At 37.4% G+C, this 16,872-nt stretch overlaps 1 protein-coding gene across 1 annotated transcript in view; it reads left to right on the top strand.

The window, feature by feature from the left end:
* Nucleotides 1-4,876: 4,876 nt before the first annotated feature.
* jpt1b (Jupiter microtubule associated homolog 1b) overlaps nucleotides 4,877-16,872 on the top strand; it is a 30,248-nt gene continuing 18,252 nt past the window's right edge. Inside the window, exons 1-2 of the mRNA XM_039740192.1 lie at nucleotides 4,877-5,171; nucleotides 13,214-13,362. Of these exons, the coding sequence (XP_039596126.1) occupies nucleotides 5,116-5,171; nucleotides 13,214-13,362 (205 nt within the window). The 5' untranslated portion in view covers nucleotides 4,877-5,115. The remainder of the gene's footprint in view (nucleotides 5,172-13,213; nucleotides 13,363-16,872) is intronic.

Here is a 16,872-nt window from a genome sequence, read left to right as displayed (position 1 = left end):
TTCTCTGCTGTCTTCACTATCCTTTGCAGGCGCTTGTGGTCAGATATGTTGCAGTTGCCATACCAGACAGTGATGCAGCTGGTCACAACACTCTCAATGGTACCCCTGTAGAACATGGTGAGGATGGAAGGGGGAAGACATGCACGCTTCAGCCGCCGTTATTAAGGACACAAATTAAGTTGGCAAATTAAGTTACCATGTTCCAATACACACTCATCAATATATGTGATGAGCCTCTATTGAGTCGTATCTTCAATATAAACATGAATTCAAATGTGAAATTTACGTATTATTGTAGAGGCTAAAATGAACCTGTTTAGCAATACTGTCTATGAAGACTGCAAAGGAAGATTAGTGAAAATGAGCAGAAGAGAATCTCAAACCAATTTTGGGCTGTGGAAGCTGGAGCCTATACAGGCAACACATGGTGCAAGACATGTATCAGCTCTGGACACAATACCAGTCCACTGCAGGGCTCACTCACCCTCACTCTTCTATGATGAATGTAGAGTAGCTAACTAACTCAACACACGTTTTTGGGAACGTCTGAGGAAAAAAAATGCATACCCAGAGGAAACCCATGCAGAAACAAAGGGAATGCCTAAGCCAGTGCCATTCAAAGCCCATATGGAGCCCTAGGTGGGGCAAGTGTCCCCACCTAGTGTCTGGAGCACAACGGCACTTTAGTTACCAAAATGGCATCCCCTGCTGTCCATAGCATGGCCAGACAGTTAGGATCCTAAATTGTACGTTGCTTGAGTTATATAAAAAGGTGCTGTTCTGTGTCTGGTGTACTTTCATAAACCGTGCTCCTCGGGTGATGCCACCTAAGACAGCCGCCTATATTGCTGAATGAATTGAGCAGCTCTGGTGCAAGAGCCACATACACAACAACCAGTTGTAGGTTTGAATTAAAGACACTGGATTTCTAACCAATGTGTTGTTACGCTATCCTATTATGGAAATTAATTTATAGCAATTTAAAATAACTTGGACTACACAAAGCATTTGAAAAATTCCCATATTATGTTTTCATACCAGTCACATTGATAAATATTGGAATTAGAATACGTGTGTAGTCCAGATAAAAAAAACAAGTAAATTCACAGTTCATGCTACTCTAATAACACACCTCAGAGAATCATGAATGAAAAACTTGGATTTGGGTCATTTTTTTTTCTTGCAATGCTTGAAAACAGATTCAAGAAATGGTTGAAGATTGGTTAAGTTAATTTAGGCAACATATAAACTAAGACATAATTAGGTATCAAAATTATTTTCTTCTTTTGTCCTTCATTAGAATTTCCATAATGTGGTGGGCAATAAACTAGTATATAATGCACACAGTATAAGCTACTGTGGCACACATTGATCCTTCAGGAATCTGTAATGTGGAGAGATGGGCAGTGCAAAGCATGAATGACTACATACTTGTTTACTTTCATCTATATTAGCAGCATGAAGCACAAATTGTCACAAGGAGGATTAGCATATATTGCCTGCCGAAGTAGTGCCAAGAACAAATTGTTACATGCAGGGCTCACATTATCTTTCCCAGAGAGTCAGCACAAAAAGAAAATTGCCAGACAGAACACTTGCATCATATTTTGTACAAAAGTAAGATGAAAACCAAAGTTGCTGCACAAAAGGCTAGCATTACATTTCCTAGAGACAGTGTAAAATACAACTTACTACATGGGAGATTTCTGCCACACTTCCAATGAGAGCAGTGTGATATGTCAACCGGTGCATGTGGGACTTGTCTCACCCAAGTAATGAGTAGAACAAATTGCAAGATGGCTCCAAAGAAGTCAATCAATATTGGCCCTGTATGAGTTAATGAGCATACCTTGGGATGAACTGGTCCCCCATCCAGGGTGGGTCCTTGCCTCTTGCCTAATTCTCGGAATAGACTCCAGCTGCTTTTAACTCTGCCATGGGATTAAGTAGGTTCTGAAAATGAATGAATTTGAACTACCGACAGCTTTAATAACAAAGCAGCATCAAGCACTTAATGCGAGGATGAGCCTTTAAGAGCCAGCAAGAAGAATAATTGACATATGAATTAAATAGTTACTGTCGCCTTTCCCAGAAAATTAGAACAAAACATGAACTGCTGCACAGGGGGCAATTTCCTCTTGTCACACACAGCAGTTGCACAAGGTACAGATAACAGCATCCAGCTCTGTAGACCACAGGGGGTAAAGGGTATCCACTAGAGATTTTTCTTTCAACAATCCAAATTCTCCTAACATGACTTGCAAGATGCATAGATGATAAACTCAAGTGCCATAATACTTTAGACCTCCATGTCTTTGGAATATATAAAATATCACTATGTAAATTAAAGTAAAATGAAAAATGTGTTATAGGTGCGCAATACTAATGTAATCTTCTTAGAGATTAAAATAACAACCTTTTTGAACTGCACAATCTACTTCAGGATCACAAGGGCCAAAGCACTTAATTCTAAATAGATTTTCAATAACCAGCATACTGTTTTTAATATGATACAGACTTGCATGATATGACGTGCACACCGCAAATGACTATTTACAAGTAGAAAACTGCCTCAAAGCAAGTGTCCTGGGCAGTTGTTATTTAGCTAATGTGGAAACATTTTTGATGGAACAATTCAGATTTTCAAAGAAAAAATTTGTTAAAGGGAACGTTTGCTGAAGTACATTATTTTCAGGGTGCTATTAAGGTTAGTCACAAAGCCCTTTTCAAGTTGTTAGCGAGTATACTAGAAGTTCATAACTTATTCTAAAATACATAAAACCTGTAACATACCATATGGGAACAAATCGGAACATCATCATGCAGGAATGACACTAACTTGTTTATATGTTTTTCTTGCATAAGTATCATTCTGTATTAATTTGTTAAAGTTATTTCTAGCTTACTCATTAAACCTAAATTATAGGTTTAAAATTATTTTACCGTCTGAGCCCAGAGCTGCCAGAATAGACTTCCAAGCCTTGTGAGCCTGAATTTGAGAATATTATTATTTTGTAGCACATACTGGATTGGAAAATGCCCATTTCCTTTCATTTTCATTAGCAACAGTATGTGTTCTTCTCACATATCACTGCTACTTCTAATTTATTGCTTACAGAATGTTCCTCAATAAACCAATGTAGACAGAATACCTCCTTTTCCTGGAAGATGTTGAATTTGGAGATTGGTAGCACTGTCTGTACAGTGGAAGCTTGAAGTAGATAAAAAATTACTAAACTTGACGAGTATAAAATGTTCAACTAATGACCAATATACTCAAGAGGATCTCTCTGTAACACACATGTAAAATTATCATTTGTGAAAATCTTGAAAAGCATGAATTGCAAGAGGAAGAAAAATGGTGAATTTAGTGAATTTTCATAGCACACGATTGGCATATTTTTCTTTATTTTCAGAAAGACTTTGATAAAGCCCACATGAGAGATTGGGCATCAGAATAAAAAAGTGGGATTTCAGGATGTAGTGTGTAGATGGGCACAGAACTGGTTAAAACACAGAAAGCAGAGGATTATGGGGCAAGAAATCTTATCAGAATTAGGCGACCTTAAGAATTGTATCACTCAGGAGTCCGTACTATGGCTGCTGCTCTTTTTGATTGATAGATAGATAGATAGATAGATGCTCTGGATAGTAATTTACACAAAAAGCGGTTTTCAGTTTGCAGAGGATATCAAGCTAAGTGGAAGGGCAGATAGTCTAGCATCACATGAATCATTACAGAGGGACATGGACAACATACAGGCTTAGGCAGATTTGTGGTAGATAGTATAAGTAAATGCAAGATATTAACTGTAGGAAGTAAAAATGTTAAGATTAAATACACAGTGGGAGTCATTACAATTGAAAGTTCTCCTTATTAGAAGTATTTAGGAGTTCTACTAGACTTATCACTATCAACTTCCCAAGTGCCCAGAAACCATTAGGAAGGCTAACACATTATTAGGTATTATACCATTATATGTAAAGTATACATCAAATTAGCTTATGGTTATGCTGCACATGGAGGACTGCATGCAGTTTTGGTCTCTGGGCTACAAAAAAAAGACATAGCGGCACTAGAAAAAGTGCAGAGAAAAGTGACTACACTGATTCCAAGACTGCAGGGGATGAGTTACGAGTAAAGATTAAATTGGTCAAATCTTTTCAGTTTAAGCAAAAAGAGATTAAGATGTGGCATGATTAAATAATTTAAAAATACAAAAGGAATTGGCACAGTGGAACCAGGCTGTTAGAACAAACATTAGAAAGTTTCTCTTTACACAGAGAACCATAGACACATAGAATAGGTTACCAAGTACTTGACCTGACATACATTTGGCAGATTTAAGTGGTCAGGATTGGCAAACTTTGTTGGGCTTAATGGCCTGTTCTTGCTGAAATTTTTGTAATGTTCTAAAATATTTGAATTGAAGATCTGAAGGCACGTCCTACTTATGCCTTAGAAGGCCACACTCGAAGTAGTCAACATTAACCAAACGGTCTATACCGGGCACACACATACAGTAGCCTAACATGATTAGATTTTCAAATCATATGAATGATACTAACAGATAGCAAAAGAAGAAAAATACAAAAAGCTTTAGAATGACTAAGCTTACAATACATAGTCGGTCCTCTAGTAATGTCGACAGGAGGCCTAGTTCCTTGTCTGATAAAGGCATCACAAATTCTCCTTTTAACAGGCAACAGATGTATTTGATTATTAATTACAACGTGCACAGCAGTAAAACGCTGACAAAAATGACGGTTAGGGCTTTAAATCAATTCAAACGCAGTGAGATGGCGAGCCGGTAGTAACAGACATCACTGTCAGCGAATCGCATGCGCAATAGCTACCACAGCAGCCAATCAGCGGACAGGAGGATCTGCCAGAAGCGAGCCTGTAGCGCAGACGCGCGCCGGGGTTGGTGTGCGGTCAGAGTCGGGTGGAGCTGTGAAGGCAGTAAGGCTGGCGAGTGGGGGAAATCACTTTGCCTTTTTATTTTTGTTTTTTTTTATCTCAATAAAAATTCAAATTTAATCCAGTCTGGCTCGCTGCCCTCCGCTTTTATAGAGTAATAGAGAGACAAACTTTTTTACATTTTTTTTCTCAAAATGACGACCACCACCACTTTCCAAGGCATGGATCCGGAGGCTAAGAGCAGCTCCAGGTAAGGCGAAGACGCTGGGAAGCCGGGGAAACAAAAGAGAAACGCGAAGACCCGTTATGACGCTAATATCCAGATCTATGAAGCGTGCCAGACTGTATTTACCATTCTAATCCGGATGTCGGCAAATACAAACTGAGGCACCACATTTAAGGAGCCACAAGGAAAAAAGATAAATAGCTATAGGCTAGCAATTTAGTAGTGTAATGAAGGCTGTTATTATAAGGGTAACCACCCCGCAGTCCTGTTAACGCGGCCAATTACAATAGCAGGGAATCGCGGCCGCGCCGCGTGTGTCTCACAGCTGTGATCTTTCTGTTCTCCGTTACTTCTATTGTGTTTCACCTCTCTTAAAACCTTAAGTGACATTCTAAATAACGAGAGTGATGTTCAGACTGGCTGAAATGCTTTTTCAGTTCATTCGTATTTGGTGAACAGAAACCGACAACACCCCCTTTTATTGTACTTGACGCCTCACACATTCTTCAGACCTGACGTTCGTTCCGTAGCTGTGCTGCTGCAGAATGGCCCCAATAATAGAAGCGGTGACGGGGAAGCTTTTGTGTGCTCTACATTTTAATCAGGATGGTAGAAGGAAATCCGGTTCGACATCGGATGTTTCATTTTCTCAGAAACCTGGTTAAAAAATGTTCTACTATTAACTATGCCCCCAACCCCTTTTTTTTGTTGTCTGCCTTCTCATGCCTAGCTTATACCCAGATAACGGAAAATGGTGAAGCATCCAATTGAAAACCAAAGCTCTTACGCAGTTGCATCGTGATCTCTGCGTTATGAATATATCGTATCGGGGGGGTGCTTGGTCGACTGACAAACACATGGTTGGTGATGAGCGAAGAGAAATATGTTTAGGGCGGAGTGGACTCTAGCTCGCTCATTGTGGACGGTGCTGAGACAAAAATGGGTGGGGCCTTCTTTATTTCTTTTTTGTCCACAATGCAGAGGAAAGGGCCGGATCTCGTTCTCTGCCAAGAAAAACATTTCAAATGTAAACTAAACCGTGTATCTGGAACTAGTACAGGTTGGAGGTCGCCCATTTTTCATTTAACGCGTCCGGTTTTTATAGGACTGGAAAACCAAAGTTGGGTTTGTTAGAAATCCCTGGACACATTTAAGCTTGGCAACGGGCATATGGGTATTTTCTGGATAAAATTCAGCATGTAAATGTTCTTTTGTGTTGTCCACATACAGTGGTCTGTTTGACCTCTGTGTGACTGCAGTGCAAAGGAAGAGTAAAATCCGAGCATTTTACAATATAACAAGGATATAATGGTTGTCATGTAAGGTTCTGGGGCAAGATTAATCTGGTTTGAATGTTGCTTTTGTCCAAAGCAGCTCGGAAATAGTGTATATTAATATTATTTCATAGTTGAATTGGAAAATCTGTCTTGTTCCAGTTTGCCTATATGTTTTGCAATGAGCCAGGCTAACTAGAAGCTAAGCTGTTGCATCCCCCCCCCCAAAATGGCTAAGGCTCTGTACATTGAGCCAATGAGCTTCCTTTTCAGCGATCATGGCTTATTGCAGAATGTCTGGGCTAATTGCACTGAGGATGTTCCAGTGAACCTACAACATGCAGAATTAGAATGTTGGCCAAGTGACTTGGGTCTCTAATGTTTTGAACTGTTTAAAATCTCTGTGTTTGGGGCCCAAAACAGGCTGCTGTCTTTCTGCTTCCAGCATCAGGCTTATCTAAAGAGCAGCACATTTCAATGCTACTATTTCCATAGCACTTTCAAATTTCCTTCATGAATATATTTTTTTATTAACTTTCTAAGTCTAGAATAGGGTTTCTAGAAACCAAGGTGGGAATCAAGCCTGAATGCTTGTGTAAGTAGTCACTCCGTCATTATACAGGACGAGTTTAGAGATGCCAGTTAACATAGCAATGTCTGTGACAGGTGGAACAGATCACAAGTTGTATGTGGCTAAAGTGTGTGTGTGTGTGTGTGTATATATATATATATATATATATATATATATATATATATATATATATATATATATATATATATATATATATATATATATATATATATATATATATACACATATATATATATATATACATATATATATATATATATATATATATATATATATATATATATATATATATATATATATATATATATATATATATATATATATATATATATATATATATATATATATATATATATATATATATATATATATATATATACATATATATATATATATACACATATATACAAGTTGTTATTTGACTTTGCCTCTGTATAAAGGATTTCAGTCATCAAAACAATTTCCCCAATCTCTCTTTTTGGAAAACTAAAAGTGTAACTGATTTCTGTCAGTTTTGATTGGAATTGTTTTTTTTTGTTTATGCCACATGCTTCATTTCCACAGTGATAGGAGAAAACCCTCTTCACCTAATGAGTTTAGCCTGTGCCACATATGTTCCATTTGAAAAGTGATCTCTAGTACCTACTCTCTCTTCTGTTTCCTTTTCTGGTGTCCTTTTGCCACCACCGCCTACTCAAAGCTCTGATGTTCCAACGATGATGGATGGATTAAAAGCCAGAAGTCTGTATGACCATCAACATCAAGTGACTCCGTGAGAACCCTAACTACAAAGAGGACTATTTCATTTATGCTAGGTAGAATGCCCAGGGGGAACTGGGCAGTCCCGTGGCCTGGAACCCCTGCAGATTTTATCTTTTTTCTCCAGCCGTCTGGAGGTTTTTTTTGTTTAGTTTTTTCTGTCCACCCTGGCCATCGGACCTTACTCCTTTTCTATGTTAATTAATGTTGTCTTATTTTAATTTCTTATTTTGTCATTTACTTTTCTTCATTATGTAAAGCACTTTGAGCTACTTTTTGTATGAAAATGTGCTATATAAATAAATGTAGTACAGCAGTACGTTTTAGAGTACTTCATTGCATATTTCCTCCTGCATTTGAAGGGGGGAGATACACTTGTGTCAGTATCAGAAGGGCTTCAGTTTTACACGTCCATCTCAAATTGTGGAATTTTCTAAACTGACATTTTTCACTATGTCGCTGGCAAGAAATTTACTCTGGGCCCCGCCCCTCTGCATTTCAAATGTATGAACCCAGTGCCTCAGAGTGAGTAAACAGCTGTTTATCCAATTGAATTGCAGGGAATTCCCTTCATATTGAGTGTGGCGTAACTCAATATTCTCCTTAGGTCTACAGTGAGTTCTGTATTTGTGAGTAGATTTTAGGCCTTGTTATTGATATGCCCATGTGTAAAATTTGCCATATCTTTCCTTTATGCGGTCTGGCTGTATTTGTTGATTGGCCCAGTGACCCCTTTGAAACTGAATACAGTTGTTGGTTTTTTTTTTTTTTTGCTGTTCAGTAATCTAGTGTAGACTGAGTATTGTGTGGAGCTCAAGGCAATGTAAGAAATCTGAATATGTGAGGGTTTTTTTTTGCCTATCTTTACCACATTTACTTTTGTTACTGACTTGAGTCCTCAACATGATTTATATAGTACATAATTGCCTCAGAGTGACTGTACTGGGTAGTTGTCATTTAGGCATGGTACGGTGGTGTTTAAACTATGTAGTTGTTCAGCAGAATATGCTTTTTGAAACTGATGACATCTCATGTTAGCCTTCACTGTAACAAGCAGGTAGCCTTGAAACTATACTACAACTAATGAAGATCAATAATCCAAACTATCTTTAAGGCTGCATTCACACTGCATTGATGTGTGTTTTTTTTTTTTTTTTTTTTTTTAACTCATATGTGACACAGATTTGATCATTAAGAGAAGTGTAAACAGCAGCATTTTTCAGGCATTTGAACGTTTGAATCAGAATTATGTGGAAATTTTACGGTCCCCAGCTACTTGTATTCATAATATGACATTTGTCCTATTTCTGTATTGAAAAGATGGGTGACAGTAATGATTTGGCAGGCTAATGGAATAGATACAAGGTGGAAGACTTCAGTATTTAGAGTGACTGTTAACAGCCAAGACAGCAGTGTCGCTACATCTTTTCTGATACAACAGCATACTTTTGAACGAGTGATTTGCAAACAGACCTTGACATAAGTAATTAAATGTTCCCTTCAATGTTCTGAGATTGCGAAGCCACTGTTTTGACCAGTGCTGGCTTCCCTCTTACTTCAAAAGTTTCTACATAAATGTTTTTCTTTTTCTACTTGTTGCTGTCACTAGTTGAGAATTTTTCAGACATTCCAGTGTAAGACATTATTAAGTAGCATAGCAACTTAGTGATTGTGATGAGCTGTATAGTTTCTCTCTCTCTCTCTCTCTCTCTCTCTCTCATTAAGTACATGTGACACATCCAGGGTTGAAATTTGTATTTTGAATCTGGATCACATGCAAAATATAGTTAGAAATTAAAAAAAAAATTAAATAGCAACCAAATATCAGACTTAAGTCATTTTTATCAGCAATGTGAATGTAGCCTAATTTCATCATTTGGTTCTTTTACATATTGATCATTTGTTTATTTTTGGAAAGGGAGGTTTGATCTTCTGTATAGCTCACTTTTAATGTATTGAAACACCTCTGTGCTTGATCAAGTAGGCTGTCACAGGAAATGTGGTTTGTGGATTGAGTGATTCCTGTTTTAACTGTAGGAACAAGTCCCCTACACTCCTGTTATAGGCATTTAATCGACGTTGGCTAAATTTCCCACATGTACTGTTTCCCTTAGGCCCTCGATGGGTTTAGAATAAAATTTTTGATGCCTCCATGTTAACTCCATCTTCTTATTGTACATGGTTCATTGAAACTCCTGACGTGTGTGAATGTTTAGACATCATTGTTTTCACAGTTGTAGTTGGTTCAAGGGACAGTTTTTACTTCCTAAGTATTAAGGGAAAATTCACATGGTAAGTGCTAACCAAAGTAGTAGGGATGTTCTGAAACTAAGTTTTTACATTTTTAATAGAAGTTGCAGTATTTGCTAATAACCTTGTTCCTGGATGAAACTGAATTACGAAAGTATGGTAATAAAGGCTCCAGAACTACTTACTCAAATACCATTGTAAAAGCACTTAGGGCGTTTGATTAAGTTGTAAATGAATAAAATGGCTTTTGGTCCTAAATTTTATATTGCTGCTTTAGCTCTTTCATGTGCAAACTTAGACCAGGAAACCATCTGTGTCTATGTCTAACAACCTGTTTTGATTTTACAAAAAAAAAAAAAAATCTCTCTTCAGGAATTTGTTCTGTGTGGAAGTAATTATAATTTAACTTTTTGATGTACAAATGGAGATATCAACCTGTTTATCTGTTCAAAGAGCCCCTCTCTTGTGCTATGTTATCAACAGTCTTTTGGAAAAATGAAATTTGTCTCAGTAGTACGTTTAAGACAATGTTGTGCCGGTGTCGTTAATCTCTTCTTTCAAAGAATATGAAAAATCCTTAATTTATAGGCCTTCTACAATAGGAAATAATTTAACTAGGTGGGAGTCAACCAATGAGATCACAGGCAAAACAGAAGGAATAGGAAAAAAACAAAAAAAACAAACTAAACCTAACTTCAGAAATACAGGTAAAATTCCATTACAACGAACTCCCAGGGACCTAAAAAATATTTTGTTGTAACGAAACTTTCATTGTAATGAGATTCTGTATTTGTTACTAGAGAGCTTTCTTTAACTTAATGTCCAAGTGTTGCAATTATTTCAATAGCTTCTTTTGCATTAATTTTAATCTCCTCCTCCCTACAAGTTATGCTGACAAATTTTTCTCAGCATTTCCTTGCAATAATATGCTTTCAGGGTGCAAATGATGCCCAAATCCAATTGCTGAAGCACTGCTGTGCAATTGGGTGGGAAGAATATTGACGCAAACATTATCTAAATGTGGAAGCATGTTGTGGGTAGCACAGTTATCAATCAGGAGCCGAATCGTCCTTTTCTTCATATTGTGAGGTTTCTGAACTCTCTTGAGACGCCCACTCCCCACCCAACGGGAATGACGCGCTGAAGTGCGTAACAAAGCGTGATTGCAGCGTCTGTGGAAGATTGTTTGTCTGTTGTCGGGGCAGGGCAAAAACAGGCTCCTAGCCCTGCAGTGAAGCGACACAGAAGCAAATCGTAAAAGATGGGGGGCCGCGCTATAAGTCCCTGTCTTGCACCCCAAAACACCAGGCTGAGTCTTGGTACTTTAGCAAAACCAGCTTTATTCAGCTTGAAACAAGAACGGCACACTTATTAATTGTAGCATGATCTGCCACCCTGCTATACACAGACACAGCAGCCAGGCAGGGTCGTGGCCAGATCAAGTAATCCTGTTACCTGCATTTAATAATGTACCGTGCACCACCCATCGAGATCTTTTCTGTTTGCTTTGCTTTAGAGACGCAGCATAGCTTTGAGCCTGCTGCTGCCCTGGCAACAGATAGTCTTCCATAGACGTGGAGATCGGACTTCAGGGTGCTCTTCCGCGTGCTGTCTAGTTGGGTAAGGTCCCAAGAGAGTTTACAAACCTCACATCTTCTTGAATGAGTGCCACATTAATAGGAATGTTTCTTGAACAAGCATAACTGCTTTTGTGATGTCTTCAAATGCAGAAGTTCACATACGTTTGCAACCTGAGATTTTTCTTCTTTTTTTTTTGCTCTGTCGTTCAAGAAAGTTGACAGCGTCGATGGCGAAATTCCATATTCACTGGCAACGTCTTTTTTTTTTTTTTTTTTTCTTTTTGCTGCGATTGAGAGCTTTAAAACTAACTTTTTTTTCTCTAATATGAGCTGCTATCGTTTTTTTGTGTTCACTGTTTCTATAGGAGGGTGACATTGAGGTAAATTCCAATTGATGCTTTTCAAATGTTGACGAGCAATAAGCTAAAGGACTTACTTAAAAACTGCAGGAACCTAAAAATGCAAAAAAAAAGAAAAACCAGTAAGAGGAAAGTTTGGGGGGGGGGGGGGGGTAGATTAGTGTTCCTGTCTGGGTATCGTCGTGCACAACTGAGCTGTGGCCACAGAACTAACTGCTCTGTGGATGATTCATTCAGGCATTTCAAGGTCTTCTGGGCACTTCGTTGTAATGAAAGTAACGAGATTTCTATAGACTCACGTCATATGGGGAAACTGTCAACTGTTCACTGGCAGAGTCGACAGAACGGACTGTGTTCTGAGATTCAAAAGGGGTGTGTTTTTAAAAAAAAAATTTTAGTTGCCTTCTCTGGTAATGTGGTTTCCGTGGAGGTCATTTATTGTGTGTTTTGTTTTTTTTTCCATCTTCTTTTCTTGCTTGTATTTCTTTCATGTTCTGCTAACAATTTGTCAGTTTTTTTTTTAAATTACTTCAGATCATTTGAAAGTGACTTTCTCTGTATCTGTATCAACATTTGTACCATGAAATGAGTCAATGACCTTTTATACTATAGCTCTACAGAAGTATTGCTTAGCTTATATTTTTTTCTTTGCTTAGCAGTAGTAATTTAAGTATTCAATTTGTAATGATTGAAGTAAAAAATATGTTGAAATGTAGGCATCCTATTGAGTCATTTAGAACTAATATGAAATTTTAGAAATCTCATTCAAAGTTCAAGTAACTTGCTTTTATATGTACTGTAATTAATTGCTGTGTAAAATATTTCTCCTCATGTAAGCAAACCTGAACCTTTGCTTCTCCTTGTGGGTATTGAATCTCGGACATCACTCCTGAGCCATACGTATGCTATACAGGATATGCAGAAGTTGCGCCATTGCGGCTGGTTCACTTACTTCACAGGGTGTAGATAATAGTATTCTATCCATAGGTCTGAATCGCAGTCAGATTATTTCTGTGGTCACCTACCAAGCAATGCTTGTGGTTGGTCGGCCAGTTGGCAACCATATACATCTTTTTTTTTTTTTTTTCTTTCTTTCTAGCCCCCACCATCCCCTCATATTGAATCTTTAATTTAGAGCTCTATTATAATAGGCACTTGTGATTACATACTGAAAATTACTTTGATTTCAACAAATGACTGTCAGGTTTTAATTTACCAGTTTTTTTATTTAATTCATTTATTTATTTTTAAGGGTGCTGCAACCACCAGGTGGAAGCTCCAACATTACCTTTGGTACAGGAGATGGTGACCAAAAGCAATCTTTATGGCCAAGCAAAACTGCCACTAACATTTTTGGTGGACCAGTGGATCCCCACGCTGGCAGAAGAAACAATCCACCAGGTTTGTGAAATAAGAAACTTACGTAGTCTAACCTTTTTTTTTTTTTTTTTTTTTTTTCAAAAATATGGTGTCAAATTTGAAACTTATTTATACCTACTAGTTTTGGTTATTACACAAAGAGCAGCAAAAAATCATTTGTAATTTACTTGTTTTTAACATGTTTAGACCAACAATTTTGTATGAAAATTATTCTGTGTTTTTGCGTTACTTTTCACAGGGCACCTTTAATTTTTTCCTGAAAATTAATTCTGTTTGCATGCTGTTTAGTTTTTCTTCCTTATCCACGCAGTCTAGTATTTTGTTAAAGAGCTTTCCAAAAAATTATAAATTCTTACAAAACTAGATAGTTCTGTCTGGGCTTTGTTTTTTGGCATACAAAGATTTATATACTGTGCAAGCGAGTGTAAACCTTTATCAGTACTTGTTCACTGAAATGTCTGTTTAACTGTATCTTAATTTAGTTTTGGTACGTCAAAGAGCTAAAAGCATTAAATATGGTCTGATTATCTTAAGTGTATTGAAATGGATTACAAAACATTTACAGAATGATTAATATGTTACATTAGTGTATACTGGATTAGTGAACTTTTTTTTTTATATTTTTGTTTTAATGAGTTTGAATTTGGTATTGCCATTTTAATTAAATCCATTTTTTTCCTCCAGTTATGCTATAAATTAGATCATGTACTCTTGAGCTACTTTTTGTTTGAGAACATTTCTGATGTGTAAGGGAACAGTTGATTTTGTGGAGGAGAAGGATCAGTTATGTTACACCACATAAATGCCATTGAAGCTAATTTACTTTCACATGCGTGCATGTATGTGTCTCTTAACAAACATCCATGTGTTGTATACCATGCAGATGCACTGAATTAAATATTTCACTACTTGTAATCAATTCTTGATAGACTCCAGTCCTCTGTTACCCTTATTTTGTACTGGGCAGATTAGAAATTTTTTTATTTTTTTTTTTAAATGTCAATGTAAGACAAGAGATTGCTCTATACTGTATAAATTTCAGTAGATACTTACTTCAAGCTTTGAATACTAAGCCTTCAGATTGTGAACACTATGCATGTGTTCCTATACCCTACTTCAATGGCTGTATTTAAATGAGGGTATTACATTGTGTTTTATTTATTTTTGTTTAACAAATTATTAGTGAAAGGATCAGCCTTCATGCAAGCACATTTGCAGAGCGCCATTATGGTTTAACTCTAACTTTGTCCTTATTTGGAGGCACATGTTAACCTCTCATTGAAGAGACCTGGAAATATTAGCAATACGGGCTGTTTTTTTTTAAATTATATAAAAAGTCATACTAAGCACCTGCATAAACAGACTTTTAAATTCTATAGTAAAGTGTTAACCTTAGTAATTTTTACAAAATGCAGACCACAGGTTTGTTCATTTTTTTATTTTTTTTTTTTTATCAACAAAGTAAAACTTTAGACTTATTTTTCAGTGACCATAAAATACTTAAATACAGTACAATCCCTCTTAACTGGCCTGTTAAAATAATTTTTTTTTCTTTATATTATATGTATGCACTTCCTTCTTTCCTGGAAGGTGGGAGATATTTTAAAACCAGCAAACAGCAAAACAATGTTCAAATTAAATAAAGTGCAGTGTATCAAAAGTCTTCTTTAAATAAATAATCCATTAAAATGAGTGAATTAGTAGAGATTAAAATCCATTAATAAAAAAACAAGTCCTTTTAAAAACAATGCAAACAAGATTAAAATAATTGCTGGACGCGGTTTCTTAAAATCCAAAGCTCAGTGCCGCCTTCTTTATACCTGGCGGCTCCCCTGCTTCTCCCATCGGGCTTCACAACATCGGAGTAACCCTAGCTGGGACTTCCACACTGGTCCGGTAGCCCTCTGATCTCTGGCTACGTCGGGCTCCATTGGTTCTCACGCCGGGGCTAGACCAGCCCAAAGCCTACACGACTGCTGCTGCCTTTTCGACAGCCAGTCATCTTCAATACCAGTCACTCCAGCTCCTTGATTGCTCAGCTGGAGCGATCACTTTCTTCAGCATTGCGATTTCCCCGGGAACGATCGGTCACACATACCACACCCCCTTGCTATTCAAAAAGTGGCCTTTTTGACTTGAGCTGTGGACCTGCTACACCACACCGCCCAGTCGTTGTACGAGAAAAAAAAACTGTGTGTGAAATCGTGGATGAAGCCTTGTGGATGTGGTTTCTTCAGGAACGTCGAAGAGGTACAGTACATACCTTAGAAATATTATTCTACATGAAAATAGGTATGCGTCAGATTATTTGGCCATAACGGCAACTGGCCATGGGTCCAGTGCTAAGGGGGCCAGTTAAAAGGGATTGTCCTGTAAATAAATTCTCTTAAAAGGTAGGCAGTGTGGCATTCTGGTTAAAGGATAGCTTCTGTAATTTTGAAATTAGCTATTTTTTCACAAACATGCTATATTTGCATTTGCTGCGTGAAATTTTTCAAAAGTTAATCGCTTTCTATACATTAAAACAAAATATCAAGTCTTCACGGGAGATTTACTTTTAGAGGGAATGGGACACAGAGGAGAAGCTAAGGCCTTGGTTCTCAACCTATTTCGCGATTGTACCCCCAAAGAGTGTGAAAGTATTCTGCTGTCTCAACATTGTTTTCACAAAAAGGATTCGAAATCCAGTAGTTCCGGGCACCATCCGTTTCAATTTCAGGAAAATCTCAGAGAATTTAGTTTTCTAGATTCTTCAAATGATCGATGATCAATGCTTTGATATTAGAAAAGCTTGAAAGCTCGATGTTTGGGTCTTCACAAAAACATGGAATTGATGGGAAGATTGAAAGATGTCCAGCAGAAATTCTGTTTTTCCAGTAGATACTTTTTTTTATGAAAGCTCGCATGTTGTCAATGGAAGAAAATATGTTGCTCCTCTGTCCTTGAAGTTTCAAATTCAACTCCTTGATTTTTGCAAATATGTCGGCAAGATATGTGACTTTGCATAACCACTGCTCGTCCTCAAAGTACGTTACAAAAGCAGATTTCTGATCTTTAAGAAAGATGTAAATTTCGTGTCGGAGCTTATATATTAAATAACCTGTTCAAAACTTTTCCATGAGACAGCCACCTGACTTCGGTATGCAAAAACAAAGTTACGTGTTCCGAACCCATGTACTGGCAAACCAGTCAAAAGAGCCGAGAGTTCAGAGCACGTGACTCATTAAAATTTACAACTTTGACCACAGTGTTCAGTGTCTCAATGAACTCCACGCTTAAGTGTTTTGAGGCGAGTGATTGTCAATGAGTAATGCAGTGATTCCATTGTACTGATGGATTTTTCCCTTTCACCAACGCTTTCAAGCCTCCTCGGTGGCCCGTCATGTTAGCTGCGCCATTTGTGCACACAGAAACACAACACGTCCATTGAAATCCATGAGCAGCGAGATACTCTGAAAGAATTCTGAAAATCTCTTGTGCTGCTGTTTGTCCCAGTAAAGCTTTGCAAGCTAATACTTCTTCTTGTGACGA

This window comes from Polypterus senegalus, chromosome 17, assembly GCF_016835505.1.
Source record: "Polypterus senegalus isolate Bchr_013 chromosome 17, ASM1683550v1, whole genome shotgun sequence".
NCBI lineage: Eukaryota > Metazoa > Chordata > Cladistia > Polypteriformes > Polypteridae > Polypterus > Polypterus senegalus.
Note: the sequence above shows the minus strand (reverse complement) of the source record. Positions and strands in the feature narration are given on the sequence as shown.